The following is a 26,717-nucleotide window of genomic DNA, read 5'->3' on the forward strand; positions in this document are numbered from 1 at the left end:
AGAATTTTTAATTAGATGTTAATAGAAGCACTGATAGCATGTAACCTTGTCTTATTCCTGAATTTAAAGTGTATATTTCTGGTTTTCATACTAATCATGGTGGTAGTTTCTGGCAGATTATCTTTATTCTGTGAAAGATGTTTTCATCTAGTTTGCCAAGTTTATTTGCTTTTGTAATCATGGATGGATATTTAATTTTATCAGAGCCTTTCCTGCATCTTTTGAGATAGTCACATAGCTATCTCCTTTAATCTAGTAGTTTTCTTATCAGAAGATTTTAAAAATATGACTCTGTTGGCTTGCTTCTGTTTGAGTATTCCCGCCTGTGTTTGTACTTTTTGATTTTGAGCTTATCTTCAGCAAAGTTTTACTAATGAAATCTTAAGTGGTCTGGGTTGAGGCATGTATCTGAGATGCTTTGTGTTTTGCTGTTAGGCAACCAAAGTGTATTACTTGCCTGGGGGCATTTAAGTTTTGGTTAATTTATTGGGCTGTGTAGGTATGTATATACGTAAACCTCAAACTAGATGGAGGGGCCTATTCAAGCTAGTGCAAAACTAATGATATGAGCTTCATTAAGAATAGGATTCTTTTGTTTGTTTTTTGGGACAATGTCTCAGTATGTAGTTCAAGCTGACTTTGAACTCACTTTATAGTCGACTGATTTTAAACTATTAGAACCCTGTCTCAGCCCCCTAAATGCTGGGGAACAAGCATGTTCCACCTCTCCTGGCTTTATTTTTATGGTACTGGGGATTGAATCCAGGGCCTCTGAATTCTAGACAAGCACTACATCCTCAGTATGAGCTATATTCCTAGATCTGGGAATATCTTAATGTTTGAATGTGAAGATGCTTTCCAATAAGAATTGTTTGTTATGGAAGACCATATATTTCTGTCTTTCCTAGGAGGGATGATGAAATTCTGGAAGTGATCATGGAATGGGTGTACAATAGCTTATCTCTTAGTCTGACTGACTGGCAGCCTGTAGTCCTGGGTTTCTGAAGCTTTGCAGCAGTCAACATGGACTTAGCTGGACTTTTGTTCAGACTCAGTTTGACTTCTTCTTGTACACCGGTGAGCAGAAGGAAGAGTTAGCTTATCATCCAGTCCTTTCCTTTTCTGGACAAATATTTGTATTTTGGCTACAGTACTAGTACAGTGCAGTCCACTTGAGAATAGGTCACAGAAATGCTTAATAACTACTTGTTGACGAGTGACCACAAGATTGGAACCTTATTAACCTTCCTACTCCAATATAGGATTAGTCTTTGTCCTTAAAATTTGGCAGTGGTCTCTTGGTGTTTCACTTTTATTCTTTACTCAATGTACTTTTTCCTCTCTTCTAGATTGTTTTGGACGGTGGTTGTCAGCTATGATGGTTAATCTTGATTGCCAACTTCATTGGATTAAGAAATGCCTAGGCAGCATTTAAGAGGTGAAGCCAGGAGGATTATTACAAGTTTGAGACCAGCTTGGGCCACAAAGTGACCTCAAGGCCAGTCTGAACTGCATAGCAAGACCTGGTCTCAAACAAACAAAATAAAACAAAACAAAACACCCCCCCCCAATAAAACAAGGAAAGAAAAGAAAAGAAAAGAAATGCCTGGGAAATTAATAAAGAACACTTCTGAATGTGTATTAGAGCTTGTCCAAAAATGATTGGCATGTGGGCCAGCAAACAAGGGGGAAAGACTTCCTCTGAATGTAGGTGGCACCATGTACAATATGAGTAGTAGGGGCGTGAATAGAACAGAAGAAGGAGGAGGAAGCCCATCAGCACATAACTTTCCCTCTTTCTGCTTCCTAGCACTCATGAAGTGAGATATTTTTTTCTACTATACTATTCTACCATGATTAAAACTGTGAGCCAAAATAAACCTTTCCTTTTTGAAAGTTACTTGTCACAGAGAACACAAAAATCTAACACACCAGATGTTACATATTGAAATAGTGAGTATTAATGAGGCAGAGGTTTGGGGTTTAATTCCAACATACAGCCTTATACTGTAGCCCTAAATGGTACTTTTTTTTAGACAGTATGTTGCTAGATAGCCAAGATGTTCTTGAACTCACAATTCTCTTACCTTAACTTCCCAAATGCTCAGATTATAGTTGTACATTACCACACCTGTCTTAGATGGTACTCTTTACTGTTCTAGGATGAATGTGTATACTTAGAAATGTGTATACTTACCAGGGACCAGGAGAGAAAGTGTCCTAAACCTCAGGGCAGATGTTTAGTATAGTAGGAAAGAAAATGCATTAGTAGTATAATCTTTCATCTTCCTGTTGATACAATTTTATATTATGCTTAGATTTGACTTAAGTGTTTGGTATTTATTCACATGAGGCAGGCTTGTTTCATTCAAAGAAGCTCCAAAATGATATTTTTGTTGATTTATTTTTGGAGTTGATCTGATCACTTCTTATACATCTGAGTTTGGAGTTTTGAAGCATGAATCTGTACTACCTCTACAGTGCCTGGTGCAGTGCCTTTCTACAAAAAGTGCTTTTGTACTACATGAATTGATAGCCTTTCTACCTTTCCATTTGATCCTTTTTCTCCAAAATAATTGTCAGGTAGTGTTTACTTTAAAATATTTCTCAAGTTCATTCCAGCCTTTGCCTTTTGTCCCCTGTACTGTGATTATCTCCCTTTACCATACCATCCTTGTCAGAGCTTTTTGGTCTTTATAACTCATTTGGTATAAGGAAGTGAGAGCTTATCTCCATGGAATATCCTCTCTAAAGAGCGGTGGAATGTGCAGGGCTGGGTGTGTACACACACACAGGTCATGATCTGGTCTTTAACAGATGGTCCTTTCCCCAAGGTTTAACGTCCATTATTTTATATTTCCAAAAATAGTGTTTTTCTGCAGGTCTTTTTACTTGGAAAATATATAGCCTATGTTTTGTCCATATACTGTATGCTTTCAACCAGAGAAGTCTTAGGAATATGTTTGGAAGAAGTCTTTTTCTATTTTACTATCTTGGCTTTAGGTCAGGTGTATACTTTCTTTCTCACTTGTCTTTGCTGATTTTTAGATATCACTGTTTTGTTCAGAATTTATTTCCAATGTTAGACTAGAGAGAGACATAGGGCAGGTTTACACAAGTAATTCTAGTTTAAACTGTGCCCTGCAAGCAATGTGTGTACATCTAAGACAGACCAGCGTGGGTCTGTAATCCCAGCTGCTTCGGAAGTTTAGGCAGAAAGGACGGCAAATTTGAGGCCGTCCTGGGCAATTTACAGAGACTTTCTCAAAGTAAATAAATAACATTAAAAAGGGAGGGGTGTAGCTCAGTGGTTGTATATTGCTAGGTTCATTCCCCAGTACTGAAAATGTAATACTAAAATATGTAATCCAGTTAGATTACATAAACTTTTTAATTTTTATTTTATTTTATTTTGAAATTGAATAACTATTGAGGCCTATAATTTTGTTTCTTTTTTTTTTTTTGTCCCAAATCTATTTACATAAATCTTTTTAGAAGACTTCAGAAATAGACCACACCCATATAAAGAGGGAAGTTTGTGAGTACAGTTACCACCTGCTTGTGGGATGTTTTTTCTTTATGACACTGATCATGTCTGGACCTTCCACAGATACTAAGTATGGTGTGTAATGCAAAGTTAGTCCCTGGATCCCTGTCTTCTAATACTCATTCTGATCCTGACTACCTCATGGCATTCTTAGAAACGGACAGCTAGTTTGGGGAGAAAGGGATTGTGTTTGAATAGAAGTCATTTGTGTACTTCAGTCCTTTCATATTTCAATAACTATAATAGCCTTGGAATCCTAAGGAAGTATGTTAGCTAATCTAAGAAAAGGGAGCTGTCTAATAGACTGGAGGTGTTTAGTCTTTACAGATCTTTGGTTTATGATAGTTTACCTTACAATTTTTGGCTTTATGATGGTAAAAAAGTGATATCTATTCAGTAGAAACCAAACTGTACCTCTAGTTTTGAATTTTTTTTTCCTAGGCTAGTAAATGTGTGATATTCTTGCAATGCTGGGGAGTAGCATTGATTCCTGTCTTACAATCAGACATACAATCATGAGGGTAAATCATGTGTTGCTAAGCTGTAATGTTTGGTGGGCATTTTCAGTTTAACCATATACTTTCACTTTCTGATGGAATTATTAAGACATAACCTCATCAAATGTTGAGGATCATCTGTATGAATATTTACATTACTTAGAACACTAATGATCTTCATTGATCATTTTCTCCTAATCAGTTATCTTTTAGAAATATGGAAAACAGTGTCTCTGAAACAGATTTCATTCATTTAAGGGTCAGTCTTTGTAAATTGAGGAGGTGGAATCTAATTTGAATTTCCATATACAACCCCCTGTAACATTTAAGTATTAAAGTCAACTGAAAATATGGCATTTAGTAATTTAAAGATGCAGTTTACTTTTTGCATGGAAGTTAACTTCCGCAATTTATTTTTAACATGTGAAATCAAGAAATAGCTCTTCAAACTTTCTGTAGCAATTTGCAGATCTGAATTTCCAACACAAGCACTCCATCTTGTTACTGGATTTTGGGGTGCTGAGATCTCCTTTTGAAGGTGATTTCTAGATTATTTTTGACCTGAGCAAAGAATTAGTCAAGACAAGTGTGAATGGTAGTCAATTTTTATTAAAGGTGGGAAAACAGCAGACTCTGCAGAGAGTCTGGGCCAAGTAAAAGTGGAAAAGAAGTACACCCTTTAGTGTGAGGGGCAATCGACGCAAGAGAGAACATAGTGACAAAAAACTCAATGTGGACTGTCCTTTTGTATCACCCACTCTTGAGACTGACATTAGGTCCATCCTAATGAACCTAATGTCATCCTATTGAAAACCTGCTTGAGTTCTTGTGAGAAGTTCACCTGCAGGATTTTGGGAACTGTTCTGTGGATGTGGCCCGAGATTTTGTAATTAAAGGTCATACCTACTTCATCAGCCAGCTTTGCCATGTCCTAATCTCCTGTCTCAATGGCCCAACACCACTTGTTGTTTCTAATACTAACAATCAATAATCTGATTCTCTGAATATTAACTCTCTGGATGTTCAGCATTTCAATTAGTTTTGACATGGCCTTGAGTTAAGAGCGGATCCATAGGTTAAGAGCATCTCTCCCTTCTTTAGATGCCAGACTCAAGTCCCAAGCAATCCATAACTTCCGACTGACTATGTAGAAATAAGACATTCCATAACGGCCTCCTCAAGTTTGATAATTTGCTAGACTAATGACTCACAGAATTCAGGAACACATGGGTATTTATATATTACTTATATAAAGGCTACAATTTAGGAATAGCCAAAGGGAAGAAACATATAGCACAGTTTGTATGTGTCTGGATTTGAAAGCACCTCAGAACAAGGAGGAGTCTCAGAGAATATAAATTTCTCTTTGGCCAGAGACTGGAGAGTTGGAAAGATGAGATATTGAACTTGATTTGGCTTTTGCCAGGCCTTTTATCTCATGGTTTAGCAGAGAAAAGTGACTTGCTTGTAGACTGATCTCGATTCAGGGCTGGTCTCAGTTCAGGGAATCCTGTGGAAAATGAGTCTTTCCTGTCCCTACCATATGGGTCCTTATCTCTGTCATTTCCATCTTTAGAAGGTACAACTGGGATTGGGAGTGTATAAACTTAGTGGTAGAGTAGGTACTTAGCATATGCAAGGTCCTGAGTTCCATCCTCAGCATAAATTAAAAAAAAAAAAAAAAGACATGTGAAAAGAGTTACAGAGCTCACAAGTTGAATGATAACAGATTTAGTCAGAGTTGATTTTATTCCTGCCTTGCACCCTGTGTTCAGTGATTTTACTTTTTGTCATCTTTCTATTATCCTGATCTGAAGTTTTATTATACATGTGTGCAAATTTTTCAGAGCCCAGGATGTTAGAGGGTGGAGTAGTGCCTGTGTATCACAGGTTTCTCACAGTTGAAACTGTCATCTCTGAATTAACTTGTATCTTCTCAACCCAATTGCCTCTCCTCCTTCCCTTCATTGTTCCTTTCATTGTTGATAGTTCCATGGGGAAGAATGTGGATCTTTTACTTTCTGTCCTCACCATGCCCTTCTAGAACTTTCATTCTGCTCATTCAAAATGCCCAGGACTGATTCTGCAGAGCTACATTGCTCAGTGATCTCTTGGATGAAGGACCTAAGCCAGGGAAATTTGCAGGGGAACACACTGAACCTTAGCCCATGGCTATTTTAAAGGAGGTGGGGGGTGTGGTATGGGAGCAGATATTCACTGGTAAAAATCTGACTTTGCAAATGTAGAGTTTACTTCAGTCATTGAGAAAATTTCCCTTTGATGGCTAGTTACGTTTATCAAATAACCCAAGTAGACCTCGTATTTCAGATTAATCTACCATTTTTTATTTGAATATTGTGTGATAATGTTTCTTTTATTTTTTGGTCCATTTAAAATATTTTTTACATTAGCTTTTATTGGTACATTTTAGACATACATAACGGTCACATTCATTATAGAGAATTTGTAGCTGTGTATGATATAACTTGTTTTTTTCCCCCATTCCTCTACCCTCCCTCCCTTCAACCCCTCTTCCCCTCCCATTTACAAAGCTTTGTTTCCATGTTTTCCTTTTTTCTCTCTCCTTTTTTTACTTTTCTTTCCTTAACTCTCCCCTCTCATTTCCCTTCCTTCATCGTTCCCCTCCCCATTCAAACATTTTCCTCCTATTTCAAAATGTATTTTGGTCCTTATTTACACTTTCAGTTTCTCATACCAGAAAAACTATGCAGTATTCATGCATGTGTGTCTAATTTATTTCACCTAATAACATGGACTCAAGGTACATTCATTTTTTCTAGAAATGTCTTGATCATATCCTTCTTTATGGCAGAGTAGTACTCCATTATAGAGAAAACCCCATATCTTCTTTATCCATTCACCAGGTGATGGGCACTTGGTTAAGCTCTTTTTTTTTTTTTTTTTTTTTTTTGGTACCAGGGATCAAACTCATGACCTTGTGCTTGGTAGGCAGGTGCTTACGTCACTGAGCTAAATCCCTGGTCCTAAAATTTTGCCATCACTGGCCTCAGCTAATGAAGACCTTATGCCGTAAACCTCTTTAAATGTTTATGGCTTCCAAGTGAGATTAGGACTCTTTAGCCTCATTTTGTAGATAAGGATTGAAGCCCAGAGAAGTTTTTTTTGTACCAGGGATGAAACTCACGACTTTGTGCTTGCCAGGCAGGCACTTGTGCCTCTGACCTATATCCCTGGCCCTTGATGGACACTTGGGAAACCTAGGTTTTAGAATCTTGTTGTCTCAGAATGGTAATTCTCAAGTTTTAAAAAGTCTTATGTTCAGGGCAGGGGTCCTCATTTTTTAAAGGAATAATTGGGGTTTTATCTAGAAATATTTACTGGCAATTAAAACTGAAATTAAACTTGTTCTATGTTAACATAAATGACATTATTGTTAGTATTATTTTGGTATTAGGGTTGGATCTCAGTGCCTTGTGGTACTAAATGGGCACTCTACTACTCAGCTGTATTTCAAGCTTATAGGTAACAATTTTTTCTTTTCAGTGCTGGGGATTGAACTCAGAGCCTTATGCATGGTAGACAAGTTCTGTCCCACTGAGCAACATTCCCAGCCCCTATGAAAACCATTTTAAATGAAAAATAACTGTTTTCTAAAACAAAATTAGAAGAGCAAAGTTGTGTAGCATTTCAAAATGGCTGCTGAATAGAGGTAGTTGGATTCATAGTTTTTTTTTTTAATCTGCTGTGACTTAACTGTTTTGTTGTGTACTTATTGTGTTGTTGAAATACCTGAAGAAAAATCAGTCTCTGAAGAAATTGAGTTGGAAAAGGAAAAGTGTTTTAATACCAGATAACTGTGTATATTCTTTGATATTGTACCAAAATTCTGTTAGACATCTGGTTTCTTAGATGTTAATTGCAATAGAAGTTTGAAAGTATAGTGATACCTTGTTGTTGAACTTAATTCATTCCAAATTTGCCTTCTAACACCAAAAAAACTTTTGAAAACGGAATATATTTTTTCCTATAAGAGATAATGGAAAACCAAATACAGTGGTACCTCAGTTTGCAAACTTAATTCATTCCACAATTCTGGAAAAGATGGCCATATTCGTGTTTCTGTAGGAAAGATAGCCATGGTCATGTTTGTCACTTGCTGCAGAGTTCATTCTGGCAAAAACAGAATTTTGCCAAGTACTTCTGTTTGTGAACTAGATTATTCACAAACAAAGCATTTGTGAACCAACATACCACTGTAGGCCCAAGTATTTTAAATTCATTTTTCCAGGACTTTAACAAATTTCATCATTTCTTTCTTTAACTCTGTCATAGTTCTCACAGTTTTCCTCTTAGCTTTACTGGTTATAATAGTTCACACAAATAAAGCACAGACACACAACAGTACAATGATGAATGTTTTAACACACACAAGCAAGTACTGTATGTTTTCTGAGTGAGAGGCACTTAAACTAAAGAATCACTCCTTTGTGTCTGTGGCGAAAAGCAGCATGTGACTCACTTTAACCATTACAGGTTTTTTTCAAATTGGGTTTTCAGTTCGACTGTTGGGCAAAGTTATTAACACTGAGCAGATTTTGGCTTTTGAACTTTGCTATTTGAGTAGTGGAAAGTTTGAACTTGGAGCTGTTTGACAATTGAGGTATCACTATATCAAGGAACTGTTTGTGTTCTGTTACATACGAATTCATTGATCTATCTTATACTTTGAATGACTCTTTAAATTCTGTATTCCAAGACGATTATCCACCTGTGATTCTGTACACAGGAAGTCTGAGGCAGAAGGACTGCAAGTTTGAGTTCAAAGCCAGCCTGGAGTACTGTACATTGTGAGACTTCATCTAAAAAGTGAACAACAGAAAACAAAACATAACAAAACAAAAACATATAAGTGATTTCGTCAACTTTATAGCTCCATCAAAAGGGTCTCATGTGCTTACTAATCCATAGAAGATCCTTTGAGAGCACTGTTTTAGAATATGGAAAGAGCTTGAAGATTAACTCAGAACCATCTTTGTTTTGGAGTGAAATAAGCATAATTAAAGCTAAAGAAGAAATGACTTTCCCAGAGATATGCAGCTAGTTACCCATAGAATTGTGGTTAGAATTCAAGTTTTTTGACTGATTTTGTAAATATGTCTCTAGTGATGTCACCAACAAGAGTGGGTAGTTGCCCACTTGTCTGTAAGACAGAAATTATATTAGGTATGGTGGTGCATGACTGTAATCCCTACAAACTGGGAGGCTGAGGCAAAAGGATTATAAATTAGAATTTATCTTGGACAGTTTAGCAATTTAGTGGGAACTTGTTTCAAAAATGAAAAGAATCAAAAGGGCTAGGGATATAGCTCAGTGAAAACGCCTTGGGCTTAATCCCTAGTACCACAAAAAACAAATGGTAGAATTTATACATATACTAGTTTTGATTAAATTAAGATGAAAATTTATTACAGAAAAGAAATGTATCATGCTATGCCATTAGTAGAGTAGGTTGGTCAGTTATGCAGTAAAGCAAGTTGCTCCATGGTTTAAGCAGTACAGAGAAAGAATAGCCTAGCTGGGTACTTCACAGACCAGTCTCATGAAAAAGAAAAGTTGGCTACTCTATAGACAAACAGGGCATTTTTGCTTTTTTTATGGTGTCTCAAAGGAATGTCATTATTCTTCTTTAATTTTTTTTTTCTTTCTTTTTTTTTGAGACAAAGTCTTACTGTGTACTTCAAATTGAATTCACTATGTAGCCCAGGCTGGGCTCAAACATTCCCTCCTGCCTTAGTCTCCTGAGTGCTGGAATTATAGGTGTAGACCACCATGCCCCTTTGCTTCTTTTTTTGGGGGAGGGAGGACGTACTGGGGATTGAACCCTGGGCCTTCTCAATAACTCACTGTGCTACATTCCTAGTCCCTCAGCTCCTTTTTAAAATTCTGAGACAGGGTCTAGCTAAACTGCCCAGGTGGGCTTCAACTCTTGATCTTCTTGCCTCAGACTTCCACAGTGCTGGGATTACAGGCACCAGTCATTAGTCAGGTGCCTTGTTTTTGAAGTTAGCAGGTTAGAATAACCTTTTCTTTTGCTCTCAAGATTGCTGTGAGGGGTGGGCCTGGGATTAGCTTTGAGTTTCTCCATAATTATGACCTGCTTTTATCAAATCCAGTATATTAAACCGTAGACTTATTGGCATACTTGGGAATTCTCTTTAGAATTCCTTTGAATAACTAGTTCTCCAGTTCCATTTAAATTGAGGTCCATGCCCAGAGTTTGTTTGCTGAAACAGCATTCTCATAAAGGTGCAGCATATCCATGATCACTCTTCAGCTTCTCTGTGTGAGAAGCCCAGGCTGTCGCAGATTGAAGCAGCATTGCACATGTAATGAGGAACAAATGGGAAGATGCATTTGTTCTACCAGCTTTCCCGGTTATATTTACTAAAATTTAAGTGTTTGAATCAGGGATACCTTCCCTGTATTCTGAATAGTTAGGCCCCACATGGAGGTGTATGTGTATGGGTGGAGTTCCTTAGAGACACACAATGTTTTGTCTCTGCTGCTGCCCACTAAGAGCACCTTTTCCTCTGCCGTATTCCTACTTTTTGAAGATCACTAACAGCAAAACATACCCATTAAGTTGTTGGTGTGATTCAAAATTGCTGAGGAGAACATTCATTATCTCAAATTCAGTGACCTATGGAAAGGAGCGGGGGGGGGGGGAACCCCAAATTTGATGGGCTTTGAAGAACTCTGTTGCTGTCCAGTCTCTTTTTCTGTTCTGGAAATCTGATAGTCTGGGTACTTTTTTTTCTTTTTGGGGTGGGGGTGATGGTACTGGGGAATTAAGCTTTCACATTGAGCTACATATCCATCCCCCCTTTTTTGAGACAGAGTGGCACCAAGTTGCTAAGTTGCCCAGACTGGGCTTGAACTTGTGTCCTCCTGCCTTAGCTTCCCAGAGCTTAGGATTATAGGCATGTGCCATCTACCTGAATCTGGGTATTATTACTATGGTTTCCAATGTTTAAAAAATTCACATTTATGGGTATAATATGATAATGCTATCCATGTATACAATGTGTAGTAAGCAAATCAGGGTAATAGTGAAACATTTAGCTCTGTAAAAATTGCATAAGTCCAACTTTTTCTTCTCACTACGTCCAAGAATGAAATCACTGACAAGCAGATGAAGTTAGGAGAGTATTTAGCTTGTGGTTTCTAGGAAGGGATTCTGAAAGGCGAAATTCAAGTGTTTTTGCTTCCTGGTCTTACATGGATTAAGTAGGGTGCAGGGGCTTTGTAGTAGAGACATTCCTTGTTTAAAGAGTGAGTTTAGGTCTTGTGACGGAAGTGTTGAATGAATTGGTTGCTGAATGAGGAACTATATCTAGTATGTACATTACAATATGCAGAATAAAGAAATGGTTAAAGGGAACTCCAACTTGATGACTTTGCTTTTATTTGCATAGCTCTTACATGAAGTACCGTAATATACAACAGAACATAAAACTATGGTACTGTATAGTACAGTACAATCAACAAAAATTACAGTACTGTGTAAATAAGATATACCATCCAGAAAAACTCCCAAGCATTGAGACTCTATAAACAAGAAATACAGAACTATACAAAAAAAGAAAAAGGGGTTCTAAGTCCAAACGGTGGGGTCATAAGTCTGAACAGTCATTAAATATGTGGGCTGTTAAATGAGGAATATCTGTATAGGGTTTTAAAAATCAGTTACTCAACTGACTTAAAGAAGTCAGTGGCACAGTGCTTGCCTGGCAAGCGCAAGATCCTGACATTGGTACAAAAAAAAAAAGTCACTCACAAAATAAGTTCAATGGAAACTAGTTTACATTTGTAATATTCCTCGAAGTCCAGCCTGGAGGTTGGGAGAAGCTAACTTAACAGGTTCTGCTTAAGAAGCTTCTTCCTGGAAAGGGTCTTTATCTGCACATTCTTAACTAACTTTTTTTCCCATTTTTCTGTGTTTGCTTTTATATTTCTAAGCTAAACTAGCTGCATGGCTTGAAATAGCTCTTAATTTGGTGTATATCTGTTTTCTTTTTACCTAGTCACCTCCATCTTAGCCTCCCTATCCTATACCTACTGCCTACTTACAAGATAATTAGCTATACTATTGCATTAGCACTTTTACCTTCTTAAATATTTGTTATCTTTTTTTATTAAAAGCTTTTAAAATCTTCTCTTTGCAAAAAAAAATCTCTCTTCTAGTTTGTTATAAAATATATAATTATTTGTTGTGAAGATAGTCCCCATATATTACTGTAGAATGTTAGAACTTTTTCCTCCTATGTAGCTATATTCAGATACCTGTTATCTAGCATCCCTCTATCTCCTGTCTCCACTGGATAGCATACTGTTTTAAAACATCTACTGTTTTGAAACTGTTTTGAGTAGGGGCTGCAAACATATCTCATTCTAATAGTGTTATGTGGTTGTTATTGTTTAATTGATGTTTGCTAATATCTATCAGCAATTGGGAACTATGATTATTTTATTTTTAAATTTTTATTTATTTACTTTTTTGAGACAGAGTTTTGCTATGCAGTTCAGGCTGGCTTTGAACTCACTTTGTATCCCAGGCTGTCCTCAAATTTGCAGCAATCCTCCTGCCCCACCCTTAGAACTAAGGTTATTTTGAATCAGTTTGTTAACCAGAACTGTATAACAACTTTTCCTTGTTACTATGGTATTTATTTCTGATTGTCATCCTACCATTAGACAATTTCTTTATTAGAGTGACTGGCATTCAGATTACCTAAAGGTACCTGCTAGTAACAAATTTGTCTAAAAGTTACTTCACATCAGCTGGGGGTTTAGCTCAGCGGCATAAGTGCCTGCTTGGCAAACGCGAGGTCATGAGTTCAATCCCCGGTACCAAAAAAAAAATTTTTTTTTTTGCTGAGGATTTAGCTCAGTGGCCTAAGTGCCTGCCTGGCAAGCGCAAGATCATGAGTTCGATCTCTAGTACCACAAAAAAGAAAAAAAAAAAAAAAAGAAAGAAAAAAGAAAATAAAAGTTACTTCACATGAGCCAAATTAACTCTTCTTAAAAAACAAAGTAATTCTACAATCAGCCAGTCCCACAGCAAGGAAAATAGTTTTATCTAAGGCAGTCTAGGATGAAACAGAAGCTGTGTGGATTATGAATGAATATTGACTTCTTTTTTTGTTTTGGTACTGGGGATCAAACTCATAGCCTTGTACTGGCAAGGCAGGCACTTAAACACTGCTGAGCTAAATCCCTGGTTCGAATATTGACTTCAAAACAGAGTAGCTGCTGATAGATTATCATATACTGTTGTTTGGAGATAATTTCACTACAGATGTTGAGAAATAATTTCACTTTAAAAGCTACTTGCTAAATAGACCAGAGTCACAGGATAGTCCTACAGGGATGTGGAATTTGTCTGATCATTAAGTGAATCTCAGTGTTAGAGTAATTTATATCTGTGGATAACTTTCCTTCTGTTCCTTATTGCATTTTGCAGCTGATATTGGAAATAACTTATTAATGCAACACTTTAAATTTTTATTACTAAATTCTTTGGTTTTTGCTTTAGCCCTCTTGAGAGGCTATGTACATGACCTACAAACACATATACACTTTTTATTTGTTCTTTTTAACTCTGAGCATTGCTAAATGTAAGTTTTGGTTTTTTGAAACCCTAAAGGATTTACTTTGCTACTGCTGTACCTTCACTCCTCTCCTCTTCTTTAGTAGAAGATAGAAGTTTTGTATCTGATCTTTAATAGGAGATTTCAGTTTTGGAATAGTTTTTTGAATAATTAGAAAACTTGTACTTCAGTTTTTATTTTGGGAGATGGGAAGAGCTGAGGTTGACCTGAGTATTTGTGTGGTTGTGTGTAGCAGATTGTCTTGTAAGAAATTACTTACCTTGTTCTCTTCTCTCACTTTTATACATGAAAAATTTGACAATAACAGAAAAGTGGAAATGGTGAACGTACAAGTCAATATTTTGTTCTATTTACCTCTGAACTTCTCATCTAGCTATTGCTACCTTTTTTTTAAAGAAGAAATTACTTTTTTTTTTTTTTTTCTTTTTGGAGAAACATATGTTGTTATTATATTGTTTTTAATTCATGAACAGTGTATATATCTCCATTGATATCTTATTTGATTTTATTCCTTAGCCTTTTTAATGTTTTTGCATTATGATCATTTACATGTTTGTTAAATTTATGCACATATATTAACTTAGGATAATATTGTAAATAATATTTAAGTTTTATTTTTCATAAGTTCACTGTTATATAAATACAAGTTTGACTGAGTTATTGATTATTCTATAACCTTGCTGAATTTATTTATTTTAGGAGATTTTGTTTGTTTCACTTTGTTATTGATTTCCTGAGATTTTCAATATAAGCATGATCTTTTTTAAAATTTTATTTTAAAAATAAAAAAACCAATAAAGATACAAAATTTCAAAAACAAGATAATAAGAAATTGACAGTAGTTAATGCATTGCATATTACTATCTTCAAAGTGATGAGAATGAGAGTGGGAAGAAAAGAGAAAGAGACATACAGCTCTAGGTACATGGTAGAAATAAATATAGCAGGTTGGCAAATGAGGGAGTGAGTGTGAATGAATAACTTAAATATAGGTAGGACATGCTTCTAGCTATGGGACACCAAGACACAATGGTGTCTGAAACGTTGCCCTGAGGTGTTCTCTCTTGGATCAAGACTGGAAATCAGAGAAGGTAAATCACTTTGCTAGAGAGAGCCCATATAAAGCCTTCAGTGAAGACTGATAATTTTTAGTTGACGTTTGGTGATATCTACCCGTAGTTTGGAAATAAGGTTATTTTGAATCAGTTTGTTAACTCAAAATATATTATGGGCTTTATAACAGCTTAGTAGAGTGTAGAAGAGGGACTATGAATCTAGACATCTGGGATAGTTTGCATGGGCTTCTTAGAAGAAGGAGAGTTGGATTGAGCGAGGAGGTAAGGAAGAGCCACAGAATACACAGGATTCCGTACCTGAGGCTCTCCATATCTTTGGGAAGTGTCACATTGTAGTAAAGAGCTAGTTTTCCCCTGGAAAACATTCAGGTGACTGGAGAATGAAGTATTCTTACTGTGTTCTTTTTTTTTTTTTTTTTTTTTTTTTTTGTCTTTTTCCTTTTTATCGGTACCGGGGATCGAACTCACGACTGCCTGCTTGCAAGGCAGGCGCTTATGCCGCTGAGCTAAATCCCCAGCCCCTCTTACTGTGTTCTTAAACCCTTGTTTGAGGCAGGACCTATTCATTATTCCCTGAGTATTCCCAGTCCTCCTCACTCCTGAGCTCAGCCCCTGAGGCTTGCTCTCCCTGAATGTACTTCTCCAGGTGTTTGTATTTCTCCAGCTTCCTTCCTGCCTCTGCTCAGTGAGAATTCCCTGATAGTTCTATACGAAGTAGTAGCACCTCCTGGCACACACTAGTCCCTGTGCACTTCCTGCATGTGTTGTTCTTCCTGCCGTGTCTAAAATAGTGCCTGTGATTGTGTGTATGTGTAGTTGTATAGACACCTATGAAGATAGGGAGATGGTGCTTAGGAAACAAGTAATGCAAGAAGGAATGAACAAATGGCATTTCTGAGTTACATAGTTTTTATCGTTGAGACTTTTAAGATACTTTCTTAGGTTAGGGCTGTAGCTCAGTGATAGTTTACTGTTTGTGTAGCCTCAGGTTCAATTATTGGCACCACCAAAAAAAATATTCTTCTCAAAGTAGCCAGGAGAAGACTGCTGGGCAGAGTTGCCAAAACATGTGTAAGGGTAGTGTACTCATAGAGAAGGCTGAGATTTGGTTACAGTTAGCTTGCCTTGCTTAAAAATGCATTTTCAGTATCTTTTTCTTTAAAAGATTTGTGCTCCTAAGTGAAACCTTTGTGATTCCATTGTCTCTTGTCCACCTCCCAGAATACTTGCAGTGGACCATGAGTTGGTAATGCCCACTGAGGACCTCTGGGAGCCATGTCAGACGAATCTGCCTCAGGGAGCGATCCAGACCTGGACCCGGACGTGGAGCTGGAGGATGCGGAAGAGGAGGAGGAGGAGGAGGTGATGGCAGTGGAGGAGCATGACAGGGATGATGAGGAAGACCTACTGGATGGTGAGTAGATTTACTAAGTGACAGACTGCATTATCTTTGTTTCTAATGGAATTTTTTTGTGGGCGAGTTTGATGTTTCTAATTGGATTTTGCAAGTTACCCATAGAGAGGAGGTAGACTGAAAACTCAGTGTCAGTGCACTCATTCCCAGGAAATAGATTGTTGTTCTTACACATAAACCTTGCTTTAGTTCTGGCAGAACTGTTAGCATTTAGCTCATCTTTGACAAGTGTGTATTCTTTGGTACAGAGATTTGAAGGTATAGTATAGTTACCCAGGTCATAGGGATAGATGGCAGAGTTGCTGTGATGAGTATTGTAACCTAGGGTCATGGACTTTTGGGATAAGGTGTAGGGTGACTGTGAGTGGTGTGCGAGTTTTCTGAAACTATATTCACAATTCTGCCTGTGTGTACATAAGAGAACTGTGTAAGGAGAGATTCCCTGGATAGGCTTATAACTCTAGAAAGCTGGCTGCATCTCCTGGAGTGCTGTTGTGCTTCCTGGCCACTTGTGGTGAATCTAAACTCTTGTTGTTGGGAAAGGACTACATCTTTATAGCTGGTAGGCTCCAAACCTATTTGGTTTGTTCATTGTATTTTTCCCCTTACCCCTCTTCTTGAAATGGCATTGAACTTTTTCTTTTTTCTTTTGTACCTCTTCCCACCTTTTTTTTTTGTACTGAGGATCAACATATGACCTTGCACTTACCAGGCAGGCACTTATGCCACTAAGCTAAATCCCCAGCTCCTCTCCACATATTTTTTGAGATAAGGTCTTACTTTGTAAGACCTTGGCTGGCCTTGAACTTGCTGTGTAGCCTAGGCTGGCCTCCTGGCTCAGGCTTCTGAACTTTTTCTGTTAATCTTTAGTCCAACGGTAGGTTATCTGGACCTAGCCATAGGCTTCTGAATTCTGACCTTTCACAGTATAGTATTCAGTTGTTTGTAGTTCTGACTGATGGATATTTTGTCTGTTTATAACAGACTACCTTTCTTAGAACTGAACATTACCATAGGTCATCATTATTGAATTTGAAAAAGCTTAGGAAACTGTGTTCCACTCTAGAGTCACAGAGGGAGATGAGTCCCAATCCTCTTTGCTGCTGCTACTGTCTTCACTTTACATTTATTTGTCCTAACAGCTGCCATACTGGTCAGGAATCAGTTTTCCTGCCTCTCTGGGAAATGATGGTTGCAGTTTTATTTTTCCTTGATGACAAAATACTACCACTGCTAGCTTACTCAGTTTGAATCTCCACGTAGTAGTTTTTATAAAGTAGAATGAGTGAAGGTAATGGAAGACCACGATGCTGTGAAGGTACACTGTCCTGTTTTGCTCTTGTTCCTGAGGAGGTGTCTGCATCTCTATTTGATTTGTATTATTTGGGTTTTCAGAATTATGTTTTAAAATATTCCTAGAATTCTTGTCAGGTTCAGATTGGATTTCAGATGCTGCTGTCAAGTATAACAGATATATACATAGCCATCCTCTCCTTTGTTGTCGTCTTTTTTTTTGGAGACACTTTCACTATGTAGTTCAGGCAGACTTTGAACTCACTGTGTAGCCCAGGTTGGCCTCAAATTCTTGGTTATCCTCCTGCCTCAGCCTTCTGAGTGCTGAGATTACAGAGGTATACCATTACATCTGGCTCCATCCCTATGTTTTAAAATATTTTTCTATTTTTTTCAGCAAACATTAGATTTATTTGTTTTATGTCTGTATGAAGTTAATTATCAAAAACACAGTATAATAGTCAGACTAACACGTAAAGAACATATATGACACGTAAGAAAATTATAGTAAATAAAGGCACAATTTCAGGTATGTCGGCTATATTGGTGTATATTAACTTTCTTTTTAGTTTTCCTACTGTCTGTCTTTTATTTTGCACTTTATTTATATACAGTGTTCTCGTATAAGAGAAGCCATGCTATATTTAAGCTTGTGTATCTGATTTCACTTAACATTATGGTCTTCAGGTGCATCCATTTTCCTATAAATGACTTCATTATCCTTTATGGTAAAGTAGTACTCCATTGTGTATAAATACTACATTTTCTTTTTTTTTTTTTTTTTTTTTTTTTTGGTCTTTTTCTTTTTTATCAGTACTGGGGATCGAACTCACAACTGCCTGCTTGCAAGGCAGGTGCTTATGCCGCTGAGCTAAATCACCAGCCCCTACATTTTCTTTATCCATTCACTGTTGATGGAATTATAAGCTGTTTCCAAGATTTAGCTGCTATAAATTGTGTTGCTATAAATGTGGATATGCATGTGTCACTGTATATTATGTCTTCAGCTCTAAAAGGGGGAATAGCGGGTCAAATAGAATATATATATTTAGCTTTTAAGGAATCTGTATACTGATTTTAATAGTAGCTGTACCAGCTTACATTCCCACTATATTTCTTTTTTCTGGCTTTTTTTTTTTTTTTTGGTAGTACTGGGGATCATACTCATGGTTTTGGACTTGCCAGGCAGGCACTTATATCACTGAGCTAAGTCTCCAGCCCTCCTACTACATTTCTTGAAAGTGATGTTGAATGCTTTTTCTTTTCTTTTCTTTTTCTGTACCGGGGATCGAACTCATAATCTTGCATTTGCCAGGCAGGTGCTTATGCCACTGAGCTAAATTCCCAGCCCCTGAATGCTTTTTCGTGTACAGTAGTTATTGGCTATTTAGACTTTTTTATCTGAAAAGTTTTCATTCATTTTATATGCCCATTTTTAAAATTGGGTCTCTAATTTGGGAGGTCTAAGTCCTTTTCAGCTGTTTTGTTTTGAAACAGGGTCTTAGTATATAGCTTAGGCTGTCTGGGACTCACTGTATAGCCCAGGCTGGCCTCAAACTCTTGGAGATTCTTCTGGTTCAGCCCCTAAATTGCTGGGTTTACAGGAATGTGCTATCATACCTGGCTTGAGTTCTTTATATATTCTAAATATTAGTCTTTGAGGAGTACCTGGCAAAATTTTTTCCCATTCTGGATGTGTGTAACTCACTCTGTTAGTGGTTTCTTTTATAGTGCAGAAGCTTTTTAATTTGATGTGATTTCATTTGTTACTTCTTGGTATTATTTTTCATGCAACCAGGGTTTTATTCAGAAATTCTTTGCCTACATGTATGTCTTCAAGAGTTTTGCCTATTTTGTCTTCCAGCAGATTAAATACTTCAGGTATAATATTTAGATCTTTGATTCACTTTGATTTTAGTTTAGTAGATGATGATAAGTATGGGTCTAGGTTTAATTTTTATCCTGTAGATAGCCAGTTTCCCTGGCACTATTTATTAAACAGGATAATTTTCCTCCCTGGAAAATATTTCCCTTCTTTGTCAAGGATAAGGTAGCTGAGGGTGCCTGGCATTGTTTCTCTTCTGTTCTGTTGATCCACAGGTCAGTTGTTTTGCTAATGCCCTCCAGTTTTTACAGTTTTTACACTGTAACTTTGTAGTGTAACTTAAGTCCAAGATTGTGATGCATCCTGCCTCTCCCTATTGTGCAGAATGGCTTTTGGTACTTTAGGTCTCTTCTGTTTCCATAAGGATTTTAGGATTGTCTTTTCTAGTTCTAGGAAAAATATTACTGATATTTGATTGGGATTGCTTTAAATCTGTGTAACAATTTTAGAATCCATTTTGACTATATTGGTTCTGCTTATCCAGGAATAGGGGGTATCTTTCCATTTTTTTTGGTATTGTCTTTGATCTTTTCAGAGCACTGTAGTTTTGATTGTATAGGTCTTTCTTTATTTCCTCAGGTTAATTCCTAAGTACAGTATTTCATTTTACTTGATGGTATTGTGAAAGGTATTGTCTCCTTACTTTCTCTCTCAGTGAATTTATTATTGGTATACAAGAGTTTTGTTTGTTTGTTTGTTTTGTGAGACATGGTCTTACTATGTAGGGCATGCCGGCCTTGAACTTGCTTATGTAGCCCAGAGTGGCCCTGAACTCACAGTGATCCTCTTGCCTCAGCTTCCAGAGTGCTGGAATTAGAGGCATGCACCAGCATATCTGGCTAACACGGTTAATTTCTGAGTGTTGACTTTGTGTTTTGCTATGTTCCTGAATTTGGTTATTAATACTAGAAGAGTTTGGGATCTTCTATGAAGAGGATCATGTTATCAACAAATAATGATAATTTACATTCCTCCTTTTTAAGGATCATTTTTATACAGTACCATTTCTCTCCAGCTTTAGAGCTGTATAGTCCTTCTCAGCCTTTTTATAGAAATAAAATTGATACAAACTCTTTGTTTTTGGTAACTGGTACTATTTTAGCTCTTATAACTTGTGTATTTCTCTCATCTTAACACTGTGCAGTTTTGCTGAAACCCTCTTTCTTCAGTCTTGCCCCTTCCTGAGCCTTGGATTTTATCATTCCCTAGTTCTAGCACACAGAATAACTCATAGTTCTAAAATGAGGAGTGGCTATGAATAATCTGGTGTTAGCAGTAAAATGTGTTGTGACCTTTTGTTTTCTTAGAGCAATAGTTTTCAACTGGAATGATGTTGCCTTTCAGGACCATTGATAATGTGATGACTTTTGGTTGTTAGGGTTCCTGGGGGTGGAGATGGGGATGCTACTGCTATCTTTCAGCCAAGGATGCTGCTGAACAGTCCTGACACCAACCCCAACAATTATCTAGTGCACATGTCAGTTATACTAAGATGTGAGAAACCCTTTCAAAAAGGAAACTATTGCTTCCATTCTTTGTATTTGAAATTTCATCTCTAGTGGGTAACAGTAGCTTACTTTTATATTGTTTTTTAGGTTGCACGAATATTTGGACAGTAGTATTCTTTTCAAAGAACTGTGGATTTGCTTTGGTGATTTCCAGATCACCAAAGAATTGTTTGTTAGATTTGGTGTTATGTTTGTCTTCTTTGTAGTTTTTACTTTATAAATTCCTTCTTTCTGTATCTTTTAGATTTCTTTTGGCTCTCTTTCAAACTTCCTAAGAATATGCATAGCTCTTTGATAGCTGGACGCGTGGTGATATAGACCTGTAATTCCAGCATACAGGAGGCTGAGGCAGGAGAATCTTGGGAATATAGTGAGTTTAGGGCAACCTGGACTACATATAGCAAGAGCCTGCCAAATAAATAAATAAATAACATTAATTTTCAGATTTTTCCTCTAATATAAACATTTATAACTATTAGTTTTCCTTTTAAGTACTGCTTAAATTCTCTCACAAACACTTATTTTACTTGATTGCCCTTATCTGTAGTATAGATACATTTTAACAGGTATTATTAAAACAGGCTCGGAAAGGAGTGGATTACTCAGTGCAATTTACCTTTACCCTGAACTACATCCACAGTCCTTTTTTATTTAGTTTGTAGCAGGGTCTTGCTAAATTGCTCAGGCTGGGCTAGAATTTGCAGTCTTCCTAGTTTAGCTTTCTGGAGTGCTGGGATTATAATCGTGTGCCACCATGCCCAGTTTTGAGACCTAAGATTCTATAATTCTCTTGCCTGTGTTATGTTTGCTTTGTTTCCTAATAAGGGAAAAAGTTGATTCCATTACCATCACTAAGTGGTGTTGGAAAGAAGCTAGAAATAATAGAGTGAATAAAGGCAGTATAGACAAGAAAGTATGATCAATGCTAAAGATTAAAGAGCTGTCTTTGACATATCATTGAATACATTATGGGGTGACCAGAATGAAACTAGAGAGATGGCTTGTGACGTTTAGTTTATGCTTCGTGGGCAGCATGGAATTATTGAAAATTTATGCTGAGAAGCATTCACATAGCTTTTAATTTTAAGAATATTACTGTAGCTATATATATAAGAGATAGTAGAAGGGTGATAACAATTAGATCTATGGTAGAATTCTACAGGAATGGGTATTGGTGATTTAATCTGTTTGGGTCAGTTGACCTGCACAAGAGAAGAAAATAGATTTGTTGTATTAGGATGTGTGAATGTTTAGTCACTTACTGAACTTTTAGGGTGAGTTGAAAGGACTGGATGAAGCCTGGGAAGTTGACGAGACTGCTGTGCAATTTGGAAATGTAGGATAGAGAATGGATGGGGGAATTAAACATATTTTTGTCTTTGCCTCAATAAGCGGGATGCTTTTTCTCCCTTGATACTGACCTTTGAATGTTGACTTGTAGAGTCTTTACAAGTAGAATATCTGGTTATGATAGAATGTAGAAGTTTGGAATTTGGAGAATAGCATCAGGACTTTGGGGGCTAGGGATTTAGCTCAGTGGCATAAGCACCTGCCCTGCAAGCAAGCGGTCGTGAGTTCGATCCCTGGTATCAGAAGAAAAGGAAAAAAAAAAAAAAAAAATAGAAGCATCAGGACTTTGTCTTTAGAACAACTCACAAGTAGGGACAAGGTAATGCTTTGTTTATACCATGTTAGGAGACCCATGGCATGTAGTGACATGTTACGGGTTTTGCTTTTTATTCCCCTTTTCCTTTTCTCCTGATTTCTGTACTGGACTTTCTCGTCCTCTGAAATGATAGGGAGAGTTGGTGTCAGCATGAGGTTTTGAAGTTCTGCTAATTGCCTCTAGGAACTGTATTTTCTTATGTGGTGTATTTTTGGCTCAGTATTTCCTTCTAGTCGAGCTTCAGGTCTATCCTCTTTTTCTAGATAAAGTGCTGTGAAATGTTTAGATCAAGAAAACTCCTGAAATAATTAAAATGTGAAGTTTGGTGTGGCCACTGTATGCACAGGTAGTCATGTATTTTCATGGCTTTGGGTTAGTTTGTTTGTGTTTTTCTTCTCTTGCCCACAACACCCAGTGGTACTGGGATGGGGTGAAACCCAGGGCCTTGGCACTGAGCTACAGAGACAAAAGTGGAATTGACTTTCTATAAGTTTATTGATGAATACTACAGCTTAGTAATATTGGGAATACAGTAGAATACAAAGGAAGGAGTTTAGAGGTCTTCTGAAATGCTAACCATTAATCTGAGACCCGAAAGAGATCATGAGTTAGAATTAAGTCATTGGAATTTAACATCTTTTTGATGAAGAGGTGGGGAAAAGTAGATGTAACATAATTTATGTCAGAGACCCTTAAGAATACTATGTTAGTTTGGCATGTTGGCACATGCTTGTGAGCCCAGCACTCGGGTGGCTGAGGCAGGGGGATCCTTGCAAGTTCAAGACCAGCCTGGGCTTCAAAGGAGTTCAAGGCCAGTTTGAACTTCATAATGAGACACTGTTTCAAAAACATAGGAAAAAAAAAAAAAAAAAAAAAAAAGAACACTGCTTTTGTGTCTGGAAAGCATAGGCAGAGGGTGTGTTGGTGGAGGTGGTTGGATAGATATACTTAGTGGCCAGAGGTAAGACAGGAGATGAAAAGTCAGAAATGACACTACATGTTTTTAGGACAGAAATGATAGTTTTAAAGATTGCAAGACATGATCAGAATCAGAAAGCCCATTATCTGTGGTGTGGATGAAAGAGGGAGCAAATGAGGGCGGAGGGTGATGTGGGAATCCAGATCAGGTATTAGCCATGCTATAGATGAGGTTAGAGTAGAACGTTTAGCTGTACTAAACCCTGGATGGATATGAGAAGAGGAGGCAAGGAGGAGATTTATTTTTTGTTAATGGTGATGGAAAATGGTAGGGATTTGTTAAAAGCAATACATTGTGGAGTATGAAGTCTTGGGAGAACTCCTGTGGAATATTCTTCTAGGTGTGGAAGGTGAAGCTGCAGTGCTCCCAGATAGATACATGTTTTCTCTGAATTTTCTATGGCTCCAAGGAAAAGGTTTACTTAGTTAATTTTTTGTGGTACTATGGATTGAACTGATGGACTTTTTACTCCTCAGTTCATCTTCCCTCCCCTCCCCTCTCTTCCTCTCCCTCCCCTCCCCTCCCCTCTCTCCTTTTACTTTTCGAGAGGGGATCTCACTAGGTCCCTAAATTCCCAGGCTGGGGTCAAACTTGTGATACTCCCTTCACAGCTTCCCAGACTGCTGAGATTACAGGCATGTACAACCACTCCTGGCTTGTTTTATTTTTAATATGGCCAACTGGAAAGAGTTTTTCCTGTCATCATCTGACCAGAATTTACTGTCCAAACTTTTGCTTTAAGAGTTAACTGATGAAGTGGTTGAGAAAACTTGTGACATGCATTAGTTTATTTGTTTTGTCAAGGCATAACCTCATATGATGCTCTTTTCAGGCTGCAGTGTCAGGGCTCACGTGTATTTTAGCTCTGTCTTTCATAGTATCTGCTAGTCAACATTCCCTGTTCTCTGTTCCCAAATATGGAAAGAAAAAAAAAAAAAAAGCCAATGGAAAAACCTGCTTTGTAATCTGGGATGCTGCATTTAGTACCCTCATCCACCACATAAAAAGTGACACATAGAGCAACTGACTGTTATATGGGCACTCCAGAAAGCACAGTCAGCTGAACTTACACCAACAACCAGCAATAACTCAGCCATGTAAGTCATCTGTATGTCCAGTCTTCAGAGACCTACAACTGCTTAGGAGAAAAAGTGTCCAGCTACTATTTTCCAAAACACCTTCCTCAAAATCATCAATGATTGGTTAAGATGCAAAGTTTTAGGGTAATTTGTAATACAGTCACAATAATAGGCATACTGTAAACAATGTATAAACAATGACAAAAATGGGCAAGGTATACAGGAGATGATTTTGATGCCTGTATCAAACAGGCAGCACAAGAAGTTTACAAGGTGAGCCTGATTGTCCAGCATTCTACCTGTGAGCAGTTTCCTTCTGCAGCACAAATAGCTGGAGTCGAAAAAAACACCATTAAGCTAAAGAAGCAGAGATCAGGGTTTGGAGCAGATGAGGTAGCCAAAATTTTAGAAAGAGCGTTAGAAAGAAGACAGTTATGCAAAAAAGCAGATCTTAGAGGTCCAAGGGAGTAACTCCATGAATCTGTGACTACAAGGTTGACCATGCATGCATGCATGCACCACCCTGGACTTGTCAGATAACAACAGTTACTGGATTAAGAACAGAAGAGAGACACTAGTAGTCTAACAGTGCTAAAGGAAGAGCAATGTCATAGGAATTTCCCAGATCTGCCAGAGTGAAAAGATCTCATTAACACCTTATTAGCACTCTCACCATCCAGTGAGACAACAAAAAGTCTGTCCCAAAGAACAATTAATAAAGTACCCTAGCTTAAGTCCTGCACTAGACCTTCCTTTCTTTTCTTACAGGGAATCAAAGTCAGGACTTTATGTTTGCCAGGTAAGCACTGTGCTGCTGAGCTGTTTCCCTGGCCCTTGTATTGACTTTTATGACCTAGTTTTAGTAGTTACATAGTGTCACTTTTGCTTATTCTATTGGTTTAAGTAGTCATGAGTCCACTCAAACACAAGGGGAAAGGATTTCTGGATTCTTATTTTTTGTCTCCTTTATACCTTGAGTTTGCCAAAATACCCTCCTGGTTTTCAGTGACCTCCTGTTTAAGTTCTTAGGCTGCCACCTCACTCAGCTTTAGGAGACAGCAATTAATTTCAGCAGACAGTGTACTCATTATTTTTGCCTTAGATTTGTCTTTCTCTTTGCATCACATTTTAGTTTAAAAGCCTCATGAACTAGTGACACTCTAGCTTTCTTTACCTCTTAGTAAGAGATCTATGTTGCAATTCTCAGCTTCTTACTCTGGCATCCGGAGACTGGTAGCAGAAGAGGAAAGTAGCTGCAGGACTGCGGGCTCACCACTTTTGATTTCTTCTTTTTTGTTTTTTGTTTTTTGGTCTTTTTCGTTTTTATCGGTACCAGGGATCGAACTCACGACTGCCTGCTTGCAAGGCAGGCGCTTATGCCGCTGAGCTAAATCCTCAGCCCCTTTGATATCTTCTTTGCAGTGTATCCCTTAGACACTAGTTGTCTCAGCATTTCTTTAATAGCTTTAAACTTTTTTTTTCTGTTTTTTTTTAATTTGAGAATAAATTTCTAATTATTCTTGATGTAAGCATTGTTTGTTCAAGGTACAGTATTTTAATTAGAAACAGAAGTGCTAAGCCAGCTTTAATAATTTTATATTGAGATATAATTCATATAATCTTCACGTTTTGGAGTATACAATTCCAATTTTTGGGGTGTTTAATAAATACACTAAAGATACTATGTAGTAAATATAAATGGAAGTTTGTACTTCCTTTACTGCTGTATAATTTCAGAACATTTTTATTACTACAAAAAGAAACCTCATTATCCAGAAACAGTAACTCCTGTTACTTCCCTACTCCTCCTCTACCCTTGGCAATTACTAATATACGTTCCTCTCTAAAGGTTTGTCTGTTCTGGCATTTTGTATAACTGGAATCATGTAATATGTAGCCTTTGATGTCCAGCTTGTTCCCCTTATGGTAGGATCAAACCATTTGTATATAATGTGGTAAGATATATATAACATAAAATTACCCTATTTAAATGTTCAATTTTTTCTCAATGGGTTAATTATTGGTGTATAGGAATGATACTGATTTTTGTTTCTTGATTTTGTATCCTTGCTACCTTGCTGAATTTGTTCTAGTGATTTTTGGTGGGATTTTTTTGGAGT

At 37.3% G+C, this 26,717-nt stretch overlaps 1 protein-coding gene across 5 annotated transcripts in view; it reads left to right on the forward strand.

Annotated features, from left to right (window-relative positions):
* Window positions 1-26,717, forward strand: part of Rad54l2 (RAD54 like 2) — an 83,696-nt gene that overhangs the window by 18,710 nt on the left and 38,269 nt on the right. For all 5 annotated transcript variants that reach the window (XM_013159943.3, XM_003476706.5, XM_013159944.3 and 2 more), the window contains one exon: window positions 15,995-16,187. In XM_013159943.3, the coding sequence (XP_013015397.1) occupies window positions 16,049-16,187 (139 nt within the window). In that variant the 5' untranslated portion in view covers window positions 15,995-16,048. The remainder of the gene's footprint in view (window positions 1-15,994; window positions 16,188-26,717) is intronic.

Source organism: Cavia porcellus, unplaced genomic scaffold, assembly GCF_034190915.1.
Source record: "Cavia porcellus strain 051 isolate PalLab524CR breed Dunkin Hartley unplaced genomic scaffold, mCavPor4.1 scaffold_5, whole genome shotgun sequence".
Taxonomy (NCBI): Eukaryota; Metazoa; Chordata; class Mammalia; order Rodentia; family Caviidae; genus Cavia; species Cavia porcellus.